The sequence below is a fragment of the Scleropages formosus genome, chromosome 2, assembly GCF_900964775.1.
Source record: "Scleropages formosus chromosome 2, fSclFor1.1, whole genome shotgun sequence".
In the NCBI taxonomy this organism is placed as follows: Eukaryota; Metazoa; Chordata; class Actinopteri; order Osteoglossiformes; family Osteoglossidae; genus Scleropages; species Scleropages formosus.
The window spans coordinates 42,715,698-42,738,057 of record NC_041807.1 but is presented as its reverse complement, the minus strand read 5'-3'; the positions used below and the strand labels follow the sequence as shown (position 1 = coordinate 42,738,057).

General features: G+C 46.9%; 1 protein-coding gene across 2 annotated transcripts in view; it reads left to right on the top strand.

Annotated features, from left to right (window-relative positions):
- Positions 1-22,360, top strand: part of LOC108931220 (copine-8-like) — a 64,620-nt gene that overhangs the window by 20,883 nt on the left and 21,377 nt on the right. The window contains exons 5-10 of one of the 2 annotated variants that reach the window (XM_029249546.1): positions 2,568-2,607; positions 3,359-3,373; positions 3,473-3,549; positions 17,201-17,264; positions 21,950-22,053; positions 22,245-22,349. In XM_029249546.1, coding sequence (XP_029105379.1) covers positions 2,568-2,607; positions 3,359-3,373; positions 3,473-3,549; positions 17,201-17,264; positions 21,950-22,053; positions 22,245-22,349 — 405 coding nt within the window. The remainder of the gene's footprint in view (positions 1-2,567; positions 2,608-3,358; positions 3,374-3,472; positions 3,550-17,200; positions 17,265-21,949; positions 22,054-22,244; positions 22,350-22,360) is intronic. The other variant, XM_029249551.1, reaches the window with a different exon arrangement.

The window sequence follows — 22,360 nt, the reverse complement described above, 5'->3', positions numbered from 1 at the left end:
TGGCTGTAAGTGCAGGTCCTAGAGGAAAAGGGGTCTTCGGACTGAGAGCATTATTCCCTCTGTGGTGGTGTTCAAATAAACCGTTCGTTATGAACGCTGCCTCCGCGTCCTTCCTCGCCCCATCCAAACCCACGGCACTGCGCGCCACAGTATGTAGGTAGAACAATCGTCATGATCTAAGAGGTTACTTGATTTAATTTATGGCCTATCCTAGCAATGAGATTTTGTCACCTTGGCAAAAAATAAAAAAGTTAACAAGTATATAAAAAGTCAACCGGAGGAGAACTAAAACCTGCAAGAGTCATAATCACTTTTAAAAAAATCTTGTCTGTTTAAAACAGCAAGTAAATACTACATTCGTACTTGTCTGCCCCATGTAGTGATGCTCACAGTTCCAGCAAAATCTTTTCTGTATGTGACATTTCTTTTCTGAAGTCCCGTGACACTGGTGCTCCGGGGAACTGGAAATTGAACCCAGATGTGGGATCGTTCATTTGAATGTTAAAGGGGCGAAGCAAATCTCGTGGTCGGGGCAGGCGAAGGTTCAAACTCCAAGGGCGAATGTCGTTCCGAGGATGATCCAGAGACGTGGTCGAAGCGACAAGCAATGGTCGTGGCCGTGGGAGACAGGATTCAGGGACAAGGAGACGGGCGGGGGGGACGAGGAAGGGAAATGTAAGGAGCTGCTCAAGTAAGGTGAGTGAACGGTTTAGGAGCGCAGAGGGAACGGTTGTCCTGACGAAATTCCACAACCGAGAAGCGGTGCAGTGATGCCCTTTATACCATGCTGCACTGATTACTGCCAGGAGCTGTAGTTGAGGTGTGGGCATGGGCATGGCAGGTCCCCAGTTGTCTGCTTGTGCTTCAAAAGACAGTCAAGTATTTACTCTACGACTCACTAAAATGTATCAGAGGTGCCTAAACTTTAGCACTGAATGGGTGTGTTTGCCTCAGAAAGGTAAACCACTGCTTCCCAGGTCACTTTAAGAAGTGTGTATAGTCATCTGTGGAACGAGTAACCCAGTGATCTAAATTCTGATGTCTTTTAAATGGGGTCGAGGCAACAGTTTCATATGTGTCTCAGAGCCGCTCAAAAATTTTCATAGCATAATTCTGAGGCCATTTTACAGTCCTTTCAATGACACATATATCATGTTTAATGTATATTATGCATATATTTCTAGACAATATGTAAACCTATAGATGCTAACGAATATACTGTATATAACAATATATGCAATAGACGGTAATGAAACAAGGTCCTCTGGGTGTATGTTCTTCCTGTATTTTTCCAATATTGTTTGCACATTGCCAACACCTTATGCTGTTTCTGCTAAGGCGCAGTTGTGAGCATCACACAGATCAGTGTCTCTCACCCCATCCATGAGTGCTTCCTCAACATGAAAGAGAGACGAATGCTCTGGAGGGGTGGGGGGTTACGTGGGTGGTTGCGGCTGGTGCAACTTAATTACCACTCCTTGAAAGCTGGAACAGACCACTTCCTTCCCTGCAAAGGCCCTTTGATAACGAGCTATGAGAGAAGAAAGTGTCGCAGAGATTTAACTTTTGGCACCCCGTGGAGAGAGAGCTTCTCGAGAGCCGTGTGATTGAGCCATGGATGGACCACAGCAAGCGAATGACATTGCCGGATGCTGAAACCAGTTCACTGACCTAAGAGGAGTGAAGCACATCCGCAGTGGTCTCACCCCAAGTCCAATGCAGGCCCTATAATGCCTGTGTGTCCCACTGTTTACATTGATTAATGTGTCATTTTTCTCAAGGGAAGTAGAAGTGAGAGTAAACAAAAGTGCATCAACAATAGACACAAGATTAAGGACACACAGCTATAGATTTACATGCAGTACATAGCAGATGGTGTTGGACTCATTTATGGAGCTGTCAGGATATCGGGGAGAAATGGCTCTAAAAGAGATGGATTAGAGAACCTTCTTGAATGTGGGCGGGATTCAGCAGCTCCGAGGGACACAAGGAGTTTCTTCCATCACACGGGGGACAAAACCGACAACCATCAAGCTTTAGGTTTTGGACATCTTTTGTGTGGGACCTGCAAGTGTTCGGAGGCGGAAGAGCACAGTGCTCTTGCTGGGCTTTAGGGAATGATTAGGTCTTGGGGGTATTGGAGTGCAGATCTTCTGGCGGTTGCCTGGTAGGCTGTCACTTGAAATGGGCAGTTACAGGAAGCCAATGGAGACGGATAAGGAGGAGAGGTACTTGGAAACATTTTGGCGGGTCAAACACTGCTAGTGCGGTTGCATTTATACATTTACACATCGTTCCACACTTTTGGCGACACACAGAACACACCAGTTTCGCACTGTACTCGGCCAGTGACCATAAAGGAACATGTAGCCACGCTGCACACCTGAGTCATCCCGAAGAGAAGCATGTGATTCTGCTCTCATTGGGCACAAAATCATCTCATGCAGATAACTTGGTCTGGCTTAGGAATTTAATTGCCAAGAACTCCTTGGTCCACAGCTGAGGTACCCTGTTGAGCACGAGAGCCCCCACTTTGGTTTGTTACTTTTTTCTCTTGGTAATTTCAGATATGATGTTGACTCCAAAAGTCCAGATCTGTCAAAACACGTGAGTGATGAAAACGCTCTCCACCCGTGTCGTGCATGCTGCATGCTTGCGGAATGGGAAGTCTACGGGAGTGCACAAATCACAACCATCCTCAGCCCCAATATGTTTTCCAACTGAATCGAATGCCCTTGTTTTTTCATCAGTACAATTCATTGTGTTTCGTCATGTTTTATAGGCCATTTTATTGGGCATTAATTTTTATGGTCATTAACTTTCTTTCTAACTTTCATACTTCACATTGAGCTGAGTTGTCTCTAACACATGCGAAATGCCTGTGCTGGGTACATTCTGCCGATGTTCCATTTTCAATGACGTTATCGGAGCTTTCAAGCAGTACTGTGCACATTCAAGTCTGGAAACAATTTTACTAATATTTTGATAGTAATTTCTTCCTTCTGGCACTTTTGCTTGCCAGTAATAAACAAATACGAATGGCAGCATTGTTGGCTGTCGGAAAGCTCTGACAAGCCAATCCATCCACGTCCTCCATACTCACGCTACTGAGCTGTGTCAGGGTACGAGGTTTGCATGTCTCCAAAGACACCTCGTCAATGCACTGGACCGTTGTATAATTTATGAATTTCGCATTTGCGTCACCAGTGGCTGTCACACGACGGCTGCAGCCGCTCCACCCACCGCCACATCTCGCCGGCTCTCTCACTGTGCCTCTGTGTCTCTGTGTCTCTGTGCTCCTTCTGCCCTGTGATGTTTTGTTCTGTTAAACGCTGCTGCCTGCTCTCCACCATGGAAGCCCTCCGAAGTTCACGTACGTCTCTGCCTTTGCTCACTTCTTCACCATACAATGAGACACCCCCTCTGCTGGCTCACTGCAGATGAGCTCCTGACCAATCTCCACCCCCTACAGGACTTCCTGGGTCAGATATACTGCACCCTGGGGGAGATCGTTGGGTCTTCTGGCAGCCGTCTGGAGAAGCCTCTGGGGTGAGTTGTGGCCCTAGAGCTGACGTCAGTCTTGTGTACATTCATTGAACGCTTGGAGTCATGAAATGCCAGGTCTTACTTGGACCTGACCTTCAACCAGGCAGAGAGACAGACAGACAGACAGACAGGCAGACAGGCAGACAGATACGCACACACGCAGGCACGCACACACACACACACACAGCTCTCACCTTGTGTGCTCATCAACACCTCTCTCCGACATACCTGCAGCCTACATCTCTCAGCTTCCCAAGGCTGCTGTATGCTCCAGTACCCATCCTGTCACTTTCTTTAATGTGTTGTTGGAAAGGGAGGAGAGGCACCCTGGGCCTGACTGTCTGCAGTCCAAATTTGGAGAGATCAGTCTCAACACTTGAAGATTTCAGGGAGGTTTTTTTGTTTCATATATGATACTGGTTTATGCAAAATGATAACATTCCTTCACACTTGTAGAGGCTGAGATTAGACACCCTGCAGAACCATAAAATAGCACAAGCTCTTGTGGGAACTGGAGCAGCAGGTTCAGTGGAAGAGCTGGATGGAAGCGTAAGCCTCACAGTGCTCTGGTTTCTCCTCACATTTGCTCTCTGTGGCCCTCAGGGATTGTGCATCGAAACCACAACATCCGAAAGCCTGGGGTTCACACACAGCTTTCTGAAGAAGTCCACAGTAAAACAAAGGGCTTTGTCCCTGTCTAGTTGCATTAGTCTCGAACCCCATGTCTCTATCATCATTATCATCATTATTAAGCGTTATTAAAGTTTCTTGTGAGTAGTTGTGGGGTAGATGCAGTCACAGTGTGGGAGTACATTTACATTGACATTTCCATTCAACAGATGCTTTTCATCAAAGCGACGTACATCTCAGAGGAGACAATTTGTGCATTACATGAGGAGAAAGAGATATAGTTGCAGATGTGTGATTCTTAAGTACAGTTAGTTTCTTTCCAATTTATGCATCAATGTTCATCGCACGAGTAGCTACATAAATTCAGAATAGACAATTCCTGATCACCTTCTGACAATTTTTTTTTTTAAGATACACAAACATTTACATACAGTACAGGAGTAACATTGTAAAAGCTTATCTGGGGATCATCATGAAGTTACGGTGCATGATCATTTACACCTTACATGAGCTGGAGAGATCTTGCACGAAGTGAGTCCGGAAAAGGTAGGTTTTCAGACCCTTCTTAAATGTAGACAGAGATTCAGCAGTTCTGAGTGAGAGGGGGAGGTCATTCCACCACAACGGAGTCAAAACTGAGAACCTCTGTGCTTTACTTTTTGTGTGCAGGACCACTAAGCAAGTAGAAGTAGATGAGCGAAGGGGTCTGGTTGGGGTGTAGCTGTTGATCAAGTCTTGTAAATGTCTGGGAGCAGTTCTATTGATGCATTTGTAGACAATACGAGGGTCTTGAATCTGATCCGGGCAGCTATAGGAAGCCAGTGCCGAGAAACAAGTAGAGGAGGTACATGCGAACACTTCTGCAAGTCAAACACAACTCGGACAGCAGTGTTCTGTATCAGCTGTAGAGGTTTGATGGCAGTATGGGAAGGCCACACAGGAGAGAGTTCCAGTATCCAGACGGACATCACCATGGCCTGGACCAGTAATTGGGCAGAGTCAGTTGTGAGGTAAGGACGGATCCTGTGCATATTATGCAGGATATATCTGCAGGTCCGAGTTCTGAGTTCGATGTACTGAGAGAAAGAGAGACTCGAGTCAACCGTCACTCTCAGACTCTTTGCTGAGGAGGTTGGCAAAATGAGTGAGTTGTCCAGTTTGATGGAGAGTTCATGACAGGAGGACAGGCCAGCTGGGAGGTGGAGAATCTCTGTTTTGGAGAGGTTGAGTTGCAAGTAATCAGACGTCCAGCAGAGTACAATATACTGATGGGACAGGGGGCGTGTCTCAGAAAGGGAGAATGTCTCAGAGGGAGGTGTGGCACAGACATTTGGCATGTCGTAGAAACTAGCTGTATTATGCAACAATGATCTGTCACAGACAAAGGGGGTGGCACAGAAAAGAGAGATGTGAAGATGAAGATGAGAGAGGTGTGCTGTCATAAGCAGGTTTAGGTGCATATAAGGATCTGTCACTACACTAAGTGTTTGATGGATGAGGTGGTGTGGCACTAGGATAAGCAATAATGAAATGGGTGTGTCATTGTGAGAACCAGTGTGATTAGCAGTTAACTGAGCATAAAAGTTCCTTCTGCAGTGTGCAGGTGTCCAGGATCTGGAAGGACTGCTGAGTGATCCATGTTTCCCAGATGGATGGTTGCTGGACTGTGCTGGACAGTGGACCTCTCTTCAGTACTGCTACATATCTCAACTGACACAATATCTAAACATTTTCATTACAAGGCATGTGGTCAAGGAGGTGCTGAGTCTGACCTTGACCCCTTCATCTTGAGTCTTCAGCTTCAGCGTTCAGTTCATTTCATTGGGCGGAGCGACTCAGTCTTTGTCTTCAGTAATTCTATTGGGTTCTGAGTGTGAAGTGGTCCAGTGCGACTCTTCAAGGAGCCTCACGCTCAGAGTGTTGTGAAGGAATTAATTTCAAGAAGCAGTCTGGTTGAAGGACCATGTCTAAGAGTGTGAAACCAGAGCCTGTGTCTCAAGGCAGCTCGTCTTGCTTAAGTTCTTCATTGTCTCACAGGAGATTATTACCTTCCTAACAGACAGGGAAACTGCCTTTCTCTTCAAACTTTTTCCAAAGAGATTCTAGAGTTTGTGGTAATGTTGGTGTCAGTGGCAGTAAAGCTGAACAAGATGGTACGAAGAAGATCTTCTGATCTTGCAGCACATGGAATATAGCCATAAAGCCAGACACCTGGGACAGTAAATCGACATAATTACTGTTTACAAACAGGAAGTCTCCCAAATATATGTGTGCGTGTGCGTGTGCGTGTGTGAAAGATGCTCATGCGGCCTCCCCCACCTTCCAGCTCAACCTATGTTCATTGTCACATCAAGTCAGAAAGCACGGCGTGTGAGTGAACGAGCTTAGAACCCGTTATATGATTGTAATGAACTTGATTCATGGCATTACCATGTGTAGAGATTTTTTTTTACTGTAACAGTGATATTCCAGCCATGGGTCATTTGGCCATGGAGAAGACTGACATTGTCACCTAGCCTGGTCCTGGCAGCAATGTGCTCTCAGACCAACAAGCTCTTCAGGAACATCGGCACGTAATGCAGATTGGAGAAGGAGGTCAGAAGGTGGGGGCGAGGCCTCCTGACCCCGAGTTGTGCTCACCTGAGGGAGAGGTCTCTGATTGGAGGTCTGCATCGCAGAGAAGGTGAAGGGCAGCGAATGAAATCAAAGGGAAAATGGCATCATCTCCTGACTTTTGGCTCACATTTGCATTCAACTTTAAGTATGAAGGAAATATTGTCATCTGAACCGATCAAACAGTTATTCCTTTCCCAGTGTGAAGACCATTTAGGTGTGCAATTGTGCTCTTGAAAGATGGGTTTCTCACAATCCTCACGGTCTTCGGCTCAATGCACCCTTGAGGGAGCAGAGAAAGTGGCAGTGGAGCACATTTCCGATATCCACAAAAGACTCAAGATGCTCTGTTGTAGATAAAGTGCAGTGGCCTGAAGGCACATGCTGGAAGAGCAGTCAGGAGCGAGATGTGTTGATCAAGGCCAGATGATCATAGCGTAGACCAGCAGCCAGTCTGAACCTACTGGGGGTTGAGGAAGACATCAGGCTACTCGTAAGAGAGCCCGATGTCTTCATGTGTCCTGCAGATCCCAGCAATTCAAGGTTCAAGGCAGGAAGTCGAGGCGGGGCAGTAGGGAGCGTAGTGGTTTGAGCTGCTGCTGCCTTTGGACCCGAAGGTTGCCAGTTGAAATCTTGTTTACTGCTATAGTATCCTTGAGCAAGGTACTTACCCTAAATTGCTCCAGTAAAAATTTCCCAGCTGTATAAATGGATAGATAAGAGGTAAGTAGCTCTCTAACACTGTAAGTTGCTTCGGAGAAAAATGTCAGCTAAATAAATGTAATGTAAGTCAAGCTCTGATGATTGTGGTTCCGCTGACAGTTACACCATCTGGACCCTGGCTGGGATGCCCAGGAGGAGATCCCACTGAAGATGCCTCTGTTCTGCATTGTCATGGCCAAACCCCAGTGTGTGTGTGTGTGTGTGTGTGTGGAAGGGGGGGTGGAATGACACAACTTGTATGTCCCTCTTGTTCCCAAGTTTAATGGCCTTATAGTTAGTGTGAAGTGTATTTCTCAACACTACCTGCTGTGTGATAGTGTATGTAGCTGCTTCTTTGCATTTCCAGCACACAAATGTGACACTTCCAAACTTAGTTTCCTTGGTAACCCAGCAGGAAGAGTTCTTCTTTAGATGTAATGAATTTGTTTGAGGGCCTGTGTGTGTGTGTGTGTGTGTGTGTGTGTGTGTGTGTGCGCGCACTTGTCTGCCTGTCTCTGTGGCCACATTGTGCTTGCTGCGTATGTACTGTATTAAGGTTCTCCTCAGTGTGTCATCGGTCACCTCTGGCAGGTACTATACCGCACTGTGAGGTACTGTACCTCACTGTACCATCTGTGTAGGTCCAGGTAGCCCCGCAGTTTACTTTGCCCTTTTGTTGTCTCAGTGCTGCGGATCAGATATTTCTCTTTTTATTTATAAATATTTGACTGCGGCTCCGTTCTCTGAGCTGCCTGCTCAAGTGTCCTGAGACACACACTGCTCACGGGACTCGGGACTCTTGTCTCTACTCGACTGTTGGCTTTCCAGGGCTTTAAGGTGATAGGAGTTGGGGTCACTCCAGAATTTTATAGCTCTTTTTTGGGTTTTGATGGTCTAATTCTGCCCTTCCTGCAGTGCTGGGTGTTTTTCTCTGCACCCCGAGGACACTTTTCCAGAACTCCCCAGTTTCTCTCTCTCTCTCTGTCTTTCTCTCTCTCTCTCTCTCTGCCTCTAATTGCCTTTCTGTTGGAACCCATTCGCTACTGCGAGGACTTATTAAAAATCCCGCTGCAGAAACAGATTATTTCTGTAGCCCGCAGGGGGTCTCTCTGGAGCGCGCTGTCCCGTTCCTGGGAAAGGCGGCTGATGTGCGGAGTCTCCAGCTGGTACAGCAAACGGCGGCTCTCTGTCTTATCGGTGTTCGCAAAGGTGTCTAATGACGGCGCAGCTCTACCCGCAGCCCCTCGGCTTACTCTTTGCGGCGCTGAGAGTGGCAGGCGAGCACCCCCCGCTGGCCAGGGAGTTCAAGTCTGCTTGGTCAGTGGGTGCCACTAGACCCAGGTTCGATTCCCACAGCACTGCCTTACCCCAGGTGTGTACTCTCTACTGACACAGTAAAAGTTACCCAGCTGTGGAAACATGCAAGTAATCGTATGCGGTTTAGTGCAAAACCCTCACTGTGTGAGCCCCCAGGAGAAAAGTGTCAGATAAACATAAAAAGACCAGTTTTGCTTCTGGCTCCAAAGTCATTTTTACCACTAAATCGCAATAAATAAAGCTACGTGCTGCAGATGGTCCTTGATTTCACCTGGAGAACGTTCTCACATCCTCTCAGACTTTCACGTAAGTTCCAGACCCGGTGTCTTCCGAAGCGTCTGCGAGTTCGTTTTCGTTTGGGTTGCATTTACAGTACGGTCACGCTTTCCCGGTAATTAATATATGTTATCGCTGAATAGATGCAATTTGGAGTTAATCCCTTGTAATGGAACTAATCCCTGGTAAGCATCCCTTGGGCAAGGATTACTGCTGTGGTGGCCATGTTCTGTTATCGCTCTTGTCAGCTTTGTTGCATCATTTCATTAGAGCATTTTGTGACACTGAGCATAAATACGATCTTAGGGCTGAGATCAATAATGACGAGCTGCACGAATCAATGGTATATCCCAGAAAGGACATTTGGAGAGCAAAATCTAAGGAAACAGTTCTGGCTCCACATATGCGGAAGAGGATTGGAGTCGAGTCATTTGAACGCTTAGAGGAGTCCAGACGATTCGAGATGTCTCACAGTGTCCAGATGATCCCCTCAGGACCCTCCTGAAGACCGGAGACCTCCTGAGGCTCTGTGTGAAAACGGCATCCTTTTCAGCAGTCCTCCTGTGCACCCTCTGTCCCGAAAACGTGCAATGTGGCGGTTCAAGGCACCCAGGATGCAAGTGTTTCTTGTGAGCCCTTTCTTTGCCTTGCAGCACCTCATTGGGAACGCACTGTAGCCGCTTGGCAAAACCCAGACGAGAGCATCTTGCTCGGCTCAGCCTTCACGCCTTCCCATTTGGACGAAGCTCTTAACCACGGATCTCGTACATTATTTATTTGCTTAGCACATCCCACAGTGGCCCAACACACACCGCTCCGCTCACTTACAGTGGCTCAAGTTTGCCGGAGCGTTAACCGCTTTGATCTAAGCTGTACTGAGCACGGCCTCTTCTGGGACACAAACATTTAGTCGTTGTGTCGTGAGTCAGAGCAGTTCTTCAACAGATCCATTCAGGAATCCCTTCACATCCCATCAGCCTTTGTGGGGCTGATCCAATTTATGTCTGTGGAGACAGGGCCTCAGGAGGTGTTTCGCTTGTGGAGAAAGACCGAGGGAAATGGTTCTGGGTGTGAATAGCTGTTGCCTTAATGCCCTCCGCGAGGCCTTTATCAAATGTACCAAGTAGATTGGTGAGACGGAACATGCTGTGAACACCCTCACAAACCACTTTTTGACTTGGAGGACAGTGGGTTCTGCACTTCTCACCCTCTGCGCCATCCGTCCCCCCCAATCCCCCCACAAACTTGGACCCGAGGTCAGGCAGCTGCGCTGACCATCTTCTACATTTACATTTATTAATTTTGTTGATGCTTTTCTCCAAAGCAATTTACAATGTTAAGATGCTTTTTAACAATTATTAAGCCATCTGTTAGGGGCAGCTTGTAGCGTAGTGGTTAGCACTCCTGCCTTTGGACCATTAAGATTCCAAATTTGATTCTCATCTCTGACTATAATACCCTTGAGCAAGGTACTTGGCCTAAGTTTCTCCAGTAAAAACAAAAAAATTACCCAGTTCTGTAAATAATTTTAAAGTGCTCAACATTGTAAGTTGCTTTGGAAAAATGTGTCAGCTGAATGAACAGATTTATACAGCTGGACAATTTTTAGCAATTTAACAGTAAGTATCTTGCTCAAGGGTAGGTGAAGGAGAGGTTCAAACCTCTAGTTCTGGGTGCAAAGGCAGCAGCTGTAACCACTACACTACCAGCTGTCACTTACCTGTTACAGCAATAAAGCAAGGTATTATGTTAGTATGAGTGTCTTTAACAGAGTGAAATATTTACTTAGCACTTTTCTCCCAACAAACTCTACATAGTGTTATCAGCCTGCACACCTTATTCATCAAAGTGACTTACACTGCATCACTCATTCATCCATCAGTGGAGCGCACGCACGCACACACACTGGGTGAACCTGAACTGCCTGTCTTTGGCCTGTGGGAGGAAACCAGAGCACCCAGAGGAAGCCCACACAGACATGAGGAGAACATGCAAACACCACACAGGCTCAGCAGGGATCAAACCCACTGCTTCTCGTACCACCCAGCTGCTGTGAGACAGCAGCACTACTTGCTGTGCCACCCCAGGACTAACAGAAGTGTGGACAGCATGCAGTGCAGTGGATCAAACTGCTGCCTTCTGCTCAAAAGACTCAAGTTCAAGAGCTTGTGCCGCATTGTTTTTCTCACAGCCAAAGGAAACACTGTGAGTGTTTCAGTGGATTTCACGGAGTTCTTCAACCTCACCTCTTAAGTCCCTTGGAGAAAAGAGTCCCATAAATAAGTGATCGTAATAATAATGATGATTAGTACTACTGCCGGTAAAAGAGTATCTGAGCAGTTAAACACAGTTTGACCCCTATGAGCAACAGAACATCTGCGTACGACTGCAGCATGTGCGTTACTTTTACGCCGCTCGTGCCATCGTCCAATGAGCACCTCTGCAGCCGAGAGATGTATCGGCTGCAGCACGTTTCACGGTTATCGGTAAACTGGAGGGAACGTTGCCCTAAATAAAGGCGTCCTCATGCATATTTTAGAATGGCACCACCCACGCAATCCACAGTCAAACACGCCAAAGCCACAAAGAGCCAGAGAATAACAGACACCCTCGCGGCTTGCTTTGCTCTCTAATCAGTATGCAGAAATATTCCTTTCTCATTACGCTTTCTTTTTGCTTGTTTTCTCTCTGGCTCTCCACAGCACTGGTTAATTACCTGGGCTCTGGCACTGGGCCACGCTGGTGCGAGGCGTCAGGAAACCAGCCAGAGGCTTGGCCCGCCTAGCCCTCTGCCTGTCAGGGTATCGCTGGTGTGTGTGTGTGTGTGTGTGTGTCTGTGTGTGTGTGTCTGTTCTGCCCAAACTGGGTATGTAGAGTATAGGTATTCGTGTGTTGATCCCCAACTCGATCTGAAAACTCACCTCTTCCTGAGTCACTTTGCTCATGATCTCTTAATCTCATGAAAGGTATAAATGTTCACGCACCGTAACTTTATGATCATGCTCAGATAAGCCTTTACACAGCTACTCTTGTATTGTTTGTAAATGTTTGTGTATCTCAAAAAAAAAATAGTTGGAAAGTGATCAGGAATCATCTATTCTGAGTTTTATGCACCTACTTGAGCAATGAACATCAGTGCATAAACCAGTTGTACTTAAGAATCACATGTCTGCAGCTATGTCTCTTTCTCTTAATGTAATGCACAAATTGTATTTTCTCTGAGATGTACGTCCCATTGGAGAAAAGTGTCTGCTAAATGAATAAATGGAAATATAAATGCCCCTTGGCGGAAATGAACAGGAGCCAATTTACCCTTACTTTCCGTGAAATGATTTCTAGCTCCATAAATGTGTAAATAATTGTAAGTATCCCAGTGTACACAGCAACTAAAGAGTTTATAATCTTAGATAACAGGGCTGGATAAATACACAATAAGTAAGTGTGAAACCGTTTCAGGAGATGTCCTGATATTTCCATAAATTATAAAACTCATTTAAAAAAATTCTAAAAGTGCTGCAGTCTCATCATCTGGTGCCAGCAATCATCCACTCATTGTACATGTATTGGACTAAAATTATACTTCATTGTACTGCAGTTACAACAAACATCGCAGGAATCAAATCAGGAGCTAACAGAGCTACATAAAATCAAGCATTTTAAATAATTTTCATCTGGAAGTATTTTTGAGTGCCTTATTCAAGTCAGACCCCATAATGGCTCTTTCTCAGGTAGACTGCACCAATGGTAAACTATACTACAGGTAGAATTTCCCACAGGTAAGATGTGCAACAGGGCAACTGTACTCCTCGTAGTCTGTACCTCAGAAACATGGTAACTCAGGTACAGCTGTGACCCAGATTGACCTAAACCTCAGTTTTAGCCAAACTCTTCCACAAGTTGAATAGAGGAATACTCTTTTATATAATCATGTGATCCTATCAAAATGTTTAATACTTTAAATAATGTAAAAATAGGGTGTTTCCACTTTGAAATGGGACATACAAGTTAAAAATAAGCTAAAGATAAAAATTCTGCAGAGATAAATTACACGGCTGACAACGGTTCACATTGTGGTGGAATAATATTTGGTATCAGTGCATGAATCCATGTGGGTTCAGAGATGGAGCCAGACTTTGATCTCCCTTTTGAAGATTTATATTTGTGTTAGAAATCAAGAGAATGTCTGAAGGTCTGTTGGACACCTGGAGCTTCTCAGGGTCACCTGTGAGCTGAATTACTGGGAAATGGGCACCTGCCGAGGACTCGTCGAAGAGCTGAAAGAGCAAACCACCAGGACCCTTTGTTGTTACAGCAGTACAATACAAAATAAATATTTTGAAACTGTGAGGTGGTTTTGGGATGAAAGTTGTGGACACGGTGGTAAGGTATATAGTCCTGAAGACAATGTCTGAATTATGCTTAGGACTACATACCTCAAGGGTGGACTTTTGGCACAGCAAGAACCAGGGGTAAACCAGGTGTGATACGAATAAAAAAGAACACAACCTTCTTTTATCTCAGCCAAGTGATATTCAACAAGAGGCTGTAAAAAATCAACTTCACGGGACAGTAGCAAGGCAGAAATTACTGCTAATCACGAAGAACAGAAATGCTTTTCTCTTTAATTTATGAAGAAACACCTGGATGATCCTCAGCACTTTTGAAAGACTGTTATTTGGACAAGGGGGGTGTGGTGGCGCAGTGGGTTGGACCACAGTCCTGCTCTTCGGTGGGTCCGGGGTTCGAGTCCCGCTTGGGGTGCCTTGCGAGGGACTGGCGTCCCGTCCTGGGTGTGTCCCCTCCCCCTCTGGCCTTACGCCCTGTGTTGCCGGGTTAGGCTCCGGTTCCCCGTGACCCTGTATGGGACAAGCGGTTCTGAAAATGTGTGTGTGTGTGTGTGTGTGTGTGTGTGTGTGTGTGTTATTTGGACAGTGGACTGAAAAGTGGAACTTTTCCCATTATGTCTGAAAGAAAACAAACACAACATTCCACAGTAAGAACATCATATCAGCAGTCAAACATGGTGGTGGTGGTGGTGGTGGTAGTGCAATGCTGTGGGGATGCCTAAAAAATTATAAAGCGCAAGTGAGGATATTTCTTTTTTGACACAGTGCCAGCTGGTTCTGCATAACTTTGCTCATTAAACACATTAAATACGTTGAAAAAAGAGTTAATTGTTCACTGTCACGCCCACCTCAGCGCAACGAGAAGCACCTGCGGTGGCTCAGGGAGCGACCGCTTAAAAGGATGCTCCAGAGCACACGCAGGCGCGGAACCTTGTTCAGCACTATCTCTCGCTTGCGTACCTTATCGTTGCTTTCCTGACTTCCCTGAATCCTAGTCCTGATCTCCGTCCTTGACCTTCTCCTCCTCATCTTCGTTTCCCTGAACCCTCTCCTGAATCTGCTCGACTTTCTGGCTCTACAACTATTTGCTTCTCTTCTGGATTACGTCTCTTGGATTCTCCCTTGGATTTCGTCTGCACATTGGTGACCCTCTGCCTGTTTTTGACAATGTCCTCTGGATTGCCCTCTTAAAGCCCTTCCTGTACTGCGCGACTGAGTCTGTCTCTCCGACCCAAGGGAAACCCCATGACATTCACTCAGTTGCTGCTTATCCTAGCTTATCTAGGCTGAAGAGCTGAAAACACACACACACACACACACATTTTCAGAACCGCATGTCCCTGACGGGGTCACGGGGAACCGGAGCCTACCCGGTAACACAGGGCGTAAGGCCGGAGGGGGAGGGGACACACCCAGGACGGGACGCCAGTCCGCCGCAAGGCACCCCAAGCGGGATTCGAACCCCAGACCCACTGGAGAGCAGGACTGTGGTCCAACCCACTGCGCCACCGCACCCCCGAGCTGAAAACATTCAGTGTCAAAAATTTGCAATAACAGAGAACATCAGAAAGGGGGCAGATACGTCTCCATGGAACTGTACAGTTTGTAAATCAGTTATAAACCAGCTGTGATCCAGGTATGAATCCCGGTGTGAGCCATCTGTGGTGTAGATGAAAACCACCTGTTATTCAGGTGTGGTCCAGGTACAGTCCAGATGTGGATCAGATATGAATCAGATGGAACCTTGTGCAATACATATGAAGACAATTCGTGATCTAGGTGACAACCAGATGTGAATCTGCTGCGATACAGATATCAAGAAGGTGTTAACCAGGCTGTGCACACAGGGTTGATGTTGCCACAGCCTTGGTCTTGTTGCAGGTCCAGGTTGTGCGGTTTCCTATGGAGACCATATGCCCCAGAGGATTTTTGAATTGACTGGTAGCGCTGCAGCCTCTTTTTTTTGCAGAGGTGCATTGACTCAGGTGAGAAACATGGAGCTGTACTGGCAGCCCTGCACACACAGGGCCCCAGGCAGTGCTAGCAGGGAGCACTGCTGTTGTGCCTGTTCAAGGGGACCCCTCCAACCAACTACAAACCAAGCTCTATGCAGGTGTCATGTTTATGGGTCTGGACACTTTGACACGTGAATGTTGACCATCTAGACCTGTGTGGCTGATTAAACCCTTCCACACGCCTCCAACCCTCACTCCCATGTGAACTCTGCTACAGTTTGCCTACAAGTTCTAAGAGTGATGTGAACCTGTGAGCTCAGATCAATGGTCCTGGTCCCTGTGGAGGAGACACACAAACACCAAGAGGGTTTCAACCGAGTTGGATTCCTACCCTATATATGGGTCTTGTGAGAAGAAGGAGAGCTCTCCGGCGAGTCACGCTAAATAAAGGAGGTTAGAGATGCTGAGGATCGGTGCTCCAAGAAGTGGATCATAACTATGTTTAAGATATAAACACCCTCCCACTGTTGAAGTGTTGTTGAATTGGAGTTGTAGGCCTCACCGGTACAGTTAGGTTCATACTTGACCCCATATTTTTCTTACATATTCTGATGGGCTCTAAGCAGGTAAATAGAGCCCATTAGATTAGACACGATTTATGGCATATTTGATCTTTAACAAAAGCCGATTTATGGCTCCAGTGGACCCAGAGCCAGCTGGACTGTGAAGGTTAATGGAGAGACGTCCAGACATTTTATCACTCTGTTGAATTATGTATCAGCTTCAATCTCGTGAGCTGGGGGATGGGGATCGGGGTGGACCGGTAGGGACATTTCCCTGCAGGGGTTTGAGGGAGGGGGTGGGGTCATGCATAGGGGCACAGCCCATTGAGTGAAATGTCACAGAAATCCACATCCACTAGGAACATTATTAACTGGATCGTGGCACCATCAGGCCACTTTCCCTTCATGCCAATGGTGTCATAAGAAGCAGCAGGTAGCACGCTGGCTTGATCTGCCACCTTTGGATTTGGAGGTTGCAAGTTCATATCCCACTTCCTGCTGCAACAACTCTGATCAAGGTAATTCCTTCAACGGATACAGTAAAAATGGCTGAGGTATATAAATGGATTAATTAGCTGAATGAGTATGTGTCATGTCAATGTGATGGAGTTTGCTGCAGTGTTGCTGGACTCATGATGCAGTGCTTGGTCCCATTTTCAATAGCCTGAAAACCCAGAAATGCACAATGAAAACACACAATATGCGGATTTATGTCTCATGCAGGTTGTGCTTGTAATGTGAACCTAACTCTAATAAAGCAACAAATCTTTCTGTGGTTTCTGGTATCACTGAGGAGTTTCCTGTCTTACTAACCCTCACCTGCTGGTATCACTGAGGGTATCACCATTGGGCAATGTATTAATAAGTACACATGAAACAAGAGGCTCTTTGGGCTCCATAGAACTGATGTGACTTGACAGCAGAAGCAACTACTCTAGAGTCAGAGGTTGAGGGTTTGAATCCCACCTCCTGTTGCAGTACCCTTGATCAAGGTACTTAGCTGTCACTTACACAGTAGAAAGTACTCAGCAGTAAAAATGGGTAAATCAGTGTAAGTACCTTAATGCTGTAAGTCACATTGGAGGAAAGCTGTCTGGTGAAATGTGTATCCTCAGCTGTTGCAGATGCTGATGTTCAGAATGGTCTCCACTGTCTTTCTTCACTTAGCACTGTAGATGTTTAGGTTCTGCTGGTCATCTGTGTTCAGGATGGTTTCATGGTCTCTCCTCTCTCCTGTTCACCCTGTTTTCAGAGGGATCCCTGGGAAAAAGTGTGGCACCATCATTCTCACGGCAGAGGAGCTGGACAACTGCAGGGTGAGTTACCAGCAGGTTCTTCACACACTCGCCCAGAGACAACCACCAGTACATGCCAGTGTCTCTATGTAAGTTCATAACCCATTCAGGCTTTGTGACACAAAAGTGTTTGTATATGTTCCCTGTGTGAGAAGCCACCTGGTCCAGGATGGTGCTCGAACCCGGGAGCAACAGCCAGCACACAGTGGAGGAACACAGTTGACAGCTAGTGATGCATGAGTTAAGGACAGTTGGAAAAAAAAGAGGTGCAGTGAGTGTGATTGTGATAAGAATTTCAAAAACCTCATCCTTCTGTGTCCTCCCATCTTGAACACACAGACACACACACACACACCCTCCCCCAACCTGCCGAATTCTGGATGTCTCAGGCCGCTTTGCACACAAAGCTTTCTTACCCTTTCATCATTTTCCAGGGACCAGGGGATTGGTGGGTCCGACTTCGGCTCCCTAACCGCCGCCCATCGGTGTTGCGTCTCTAACGGCCCCCATGGCCTCTCTTTGTAGCTCTGCCACCATTCAGACCTTTGTTCTCCCCCCGACATTAAAGCAGCAGGTGTGCGAAAAGCACCACTCCGACCTACGGCCCCCTTTCCAATTACAGGGCGACTGCGTCTCGGACACAGAAAACACAGTGCCCCCTGTGGGGAAGACCACTGCAAAGCAGGCCAGAAAAAGTCAGTTCCTACCGTTCTGATTACATAGTTGAGTGTGTGTGTGTGTGTGTGTGTGTGTGTTTGTCCAAGGGCAACACACGTGTGTAAATGGAGGCACCTCAGTGAGGAGTATCCTCAGTTTTCCCTCTGTCCATCAACAGGCCGCTCAGTTGACAGTGTCCTGTGCGACCATGTGCAGAGAGCCTGTTGCTCCTCGGCGGACAGAGTGCATCATTAATACCGTGGTAGCGCGACAAATTCGCTGTACAAACAACAGACTCTTATCTGGGCAAGTTAAAGTGGACAATAAAACAACATAAATGGAAAACCTGCCGACAGCACCGGACCCTTTTATGCTTCGTAACCATGTTGTAATTATTCAAAGCCGATTAATGCGGCTGTGTTCCTCCTGCTCGCCGGAAAGTGCCGTCCTAATGGTCGCGGTTCACCAGTGGATCAGCGCTAATGATGCGTGAGCGCCAGATCCAGTCCCCCCCCACATGCACCCTGAGCTTCATGAACGCACTCGGTAATGGATCGACCAAGATCAAGTGTGCTCTGCCAGGGTCTCGGTGACACGCCTGCACTGCGTCGAAGGGCACGCGTGGCGACAGCAAGCTAGGAGTCTCCAACACGCTGTGTAACGTTACGCTGTTACGCTGGACAATGTGCGTCGAAGTACAGACACGAACAGAGGACAGCGCGACAGTACACTGGCTCCTCGTGCCACCAGCAACTGAATTTAGAATTTTGGAAGATACAAACTTTTTCCCGGATTTTTTTTTTTTACCAACATCACCCTGAATTTAATACAAATACCAGCACAAGAAGTATTTTCTATTTCTCACACCTGTATCAGAGTGTCATGTCTGGTTCCGGAAGGAAGCGGCGAACCCAAGTGCAGAGCGGTACACGTGGTGTATTCGGGGAAATCCAAGAGATGAGGTCAAAGAACGGGCGTTTGGTCTTCGACGTGCGAACGTCGTTACAGGGAGAGTCCGAAAGGCGAGGTCGGTACACAGGCAAGAGGTCGATGATCATAAAGAGGTACCGGATCGTAGGAACAAGGGACGGGATCGGGGAAGGCGTTAGGGAACAAGGGAACAAGGGAACAGGAATTAGCTAGGAGGTCGCAAACGAGAAGGATGAACAAGGTTCCGCATCAGCTGCCGGTCTGACGCAGCCTTTTATGCCCCAGTCCGCGCCGCGTCCCAGGTGTTCCGTGCCGGCTAGGAGGTGTGGGCGTGGCACAGAGGTATTTGCAGAGTGTAACCTGTACTGAGGGTTGTTTGTATATCTGTTACTGATTTACTGATCTGTTGGTTAACTGGTGGAAGTGATTTACAAGTTACCCTTAATCGATTACAGAACGCAACAAGGTTGTGAGGACTGAGTTCTGCACGGCATAGTCCAACCTGCACTGTGGGATCAGTTGTCAATGTTATGGAACGAATATTTTAGGGTTTATACAGTCTCCTCCTGGCCAGGCACTATCTATAGTGTTGCATCTGCACGTATTGCATTTACCTTGGATTCATTTACTCACCTGTCATCGGGTCCCTTTTGAGTTCCAAACAGCAACTGCAGTCTGCGCCGCTGCGTGTATCCTTGCTGACTGGTGTCCGAGAGCACGATGTGGGGCGGATCGGCCCGTGCGCCAGTTAGGTTCAGTGGTTCTGTGTTCTGCCTATGATGCAACCTGAATGCGCAGTTACATCACTTTTCGTCCTAAGCGTCCATGAAAATCGTTTAGTCTGTTTTTGTGGTGTTTGCACATTAATGACAATCATACCTGAAGATCAAAGAAAGTAAAGAAGAGCCAGTATTGGTGTTGGTCAAAATCCCATGAGTATGTCACCTCTTAATACTATACAGTGCTCTGATATCCCTGTCTCGTTTGGGCCTTTCAAAAATAATGAATCTGTTCATTTACAGTGAATGTAGGAGACCTCCCATCCTCAGTTCCAGCTCACAATTTTACCCTTTTAGGAAAGTGGGTATTTACTAAAATGTGCTAAAGTTCTGTAGGGTTTGTTCTTTCTTCGAGGACTTCCTCCTGGGGTGGTAACCTCCCACCCCTCTGTCACAAGCCCAGCTCTTGAACTGCGATAGTACCTGAGGACCCAACTAGAGTCGATGAAATAACAGCAGCGTGTGTGTGCGTGTGTGTGTGTGTGTGTGTGTGTGTGTGTGTGTGTGTGTGTGTGCGGTGTCCCTGGAAGGCCCAACTTGAAGCCGTACCCATTACTCACTCAAAGAACTACTGTTACGTGCTTCGTTATCTTCCATGTGTGCTGATTCAGGAAAAGCTCACGGAAAGATCTGCTCCCTGCATAATCATCACCATCAGCAGACAGAACTCGATAGAGTTTACTGGTCCCAGAGGAAATTACACAAACCTGCAGCAGAACATTTACAGCATAGTAACGTGTTCCATAGACACTGGAACGACCACTGAACGGGAGAATACAACACAAAGACAGGTGCAAAGTGGCCACATCCAGACATCCAGCGTATCAGACAGTGTGGAGACAAATAAAAAAGCAGCACTGGCAGCTCACCTGGACCAGTTCATTGCAGAAAGAAGTTGCTGGAGACCACAATGAGTGCACCGGGGTACCTTGTCTGAACTCTCGTGGCTGTGGTGCCGAAGAAGTCATGTCAATTCCATCTTAGGGAGCAAAATGGTGTGTGAAAGCCCACTGGGTATACAACGGCCGCCTCTCCTTCTAGTGTCCCACTGGTGATCTGTGTTTACTTGCACAGCCTGAAACCTGTTCGCTATAACTCATCTGCAGTCCCAGTATACCTTCTGCAGCCCAGCCTCAACAGACAACACAGGCTTCTCCGAGCCGGGAGTTGATCCCTTGTACATATATCAAAAACCCTGCTGCTGTCAGAGCCGCATGACAACCAGATATCGGATAGATGGACTGAATCAGACAAATAATGGAGAAATGTGTCAATGCTAAGAATAGATCATTCCGGAACTCTACTTATGTGGTCCCAAGGCTTGACGTCGACTCGACAGCACTTAACATCAACAACCACAAAGCACACCTCAGAGGAGCCCCATTAAGAGTGCAGCCCTCCTGGGTACAAGCTTTCACGTGCAAGTCCAAGGCCCGTGTGTTTGGAGTCGTCCTCCGCTGACTTCCGAACCCCCTCATCTTCGAGAGGAAATTAATTTTCTTTCCTCCTCCTGTAGATGTGTGACTGTTTACTGTGGCTATTAAAACATTTGCATAATTACACGGCTGACTGTTTACTGTAGTTAGACAACATTTACATGCCGGTTGCCTCATGCTCATATGCAAAGGAAATTGCTGAAGAAACACCTCGTGTGACGTTGAGGCTGCATCCTTCGGTGAGCAATGCTAAACAGGCCGGTGAAGGAGTGGACCCATGTGAAGTGCACAATGGGTCACACATAACAGATGATTGCTCACATGCTCACTATCATGAACTACTTGTCTAAGTGAAGGTTGCAGTGGTCCAAGGCTCATTCCAGAAGCACAGGACATGAGGATAAGTAGGGTACACCCTGAATGGGATGCCAGTCCTTTGCAGTCTGGGAAATGGTTTGATTCTCAAGTGCAATGCAACTTTGTGAGGCCTTGAGAGTATAGAGCAGATGAAGCTCTGGTTGTTCCCTTGCTGGGAGGCTTGATGGACCCCTTGTTTCAGATGAAGATGCTGAGGTGTAAACGAAAACAACTCAGGACAGAATGGGTGCTCCATCTCCCATCTTGCTCATCTCTCAGTTTCTTCAAGACTTGCAGTATTTTGAGTTTGTTTTTTAGGAGCTGCTGCAGGTGCGATCTCCACCTCTGGCTGTAGTACCCTTGAGCAAGGTACTTACCGTAAATTGCTCCAGTAAAATTACCCAGCTGTATAAATGGGTAAATAATTGTAACCTTAACATTGTAAGTCGCTTTGGAGAAAAGCATCACCTAAACGAATAAATGTAAAGGTGCTTGGGGCACTTTTAGGAATTTCAGCTCCAACATGTTGCTTTCTTTTCATCTGTAGGACTGTGCTACAATGCAATTCTGCGCCAACAAGCTGGACAAGAAGGACTTCTTCGGCAAGTCGGACCCCTTCATGGTCTTCTACAGAAGCAACGAGGATGGGACGTGAGTCACTCAACCCTTGCATGATCAGCACACTCACACCGCGTGACATAGACGGGGGGGATACGTTACACTAATTTATTTAGCAGACACTTTGCTCCAAAGCGACTGGGCCACTGTGCTGTCATGTGCCTGTGATTCCTGGCTGTAACTGTGAACCACAGTCATTGCTAGACCAGCTGTTCTGTGTGCAGGTTCACCATCTGCCACAAGACAGAAGTGGTGAAGAACACGCTGAACCCTGTATGGCAGCCCTTCTCCATCCCTGTCCGAGCCCTGTGCAATGGTGACTATGATAGGTATGGCCTAC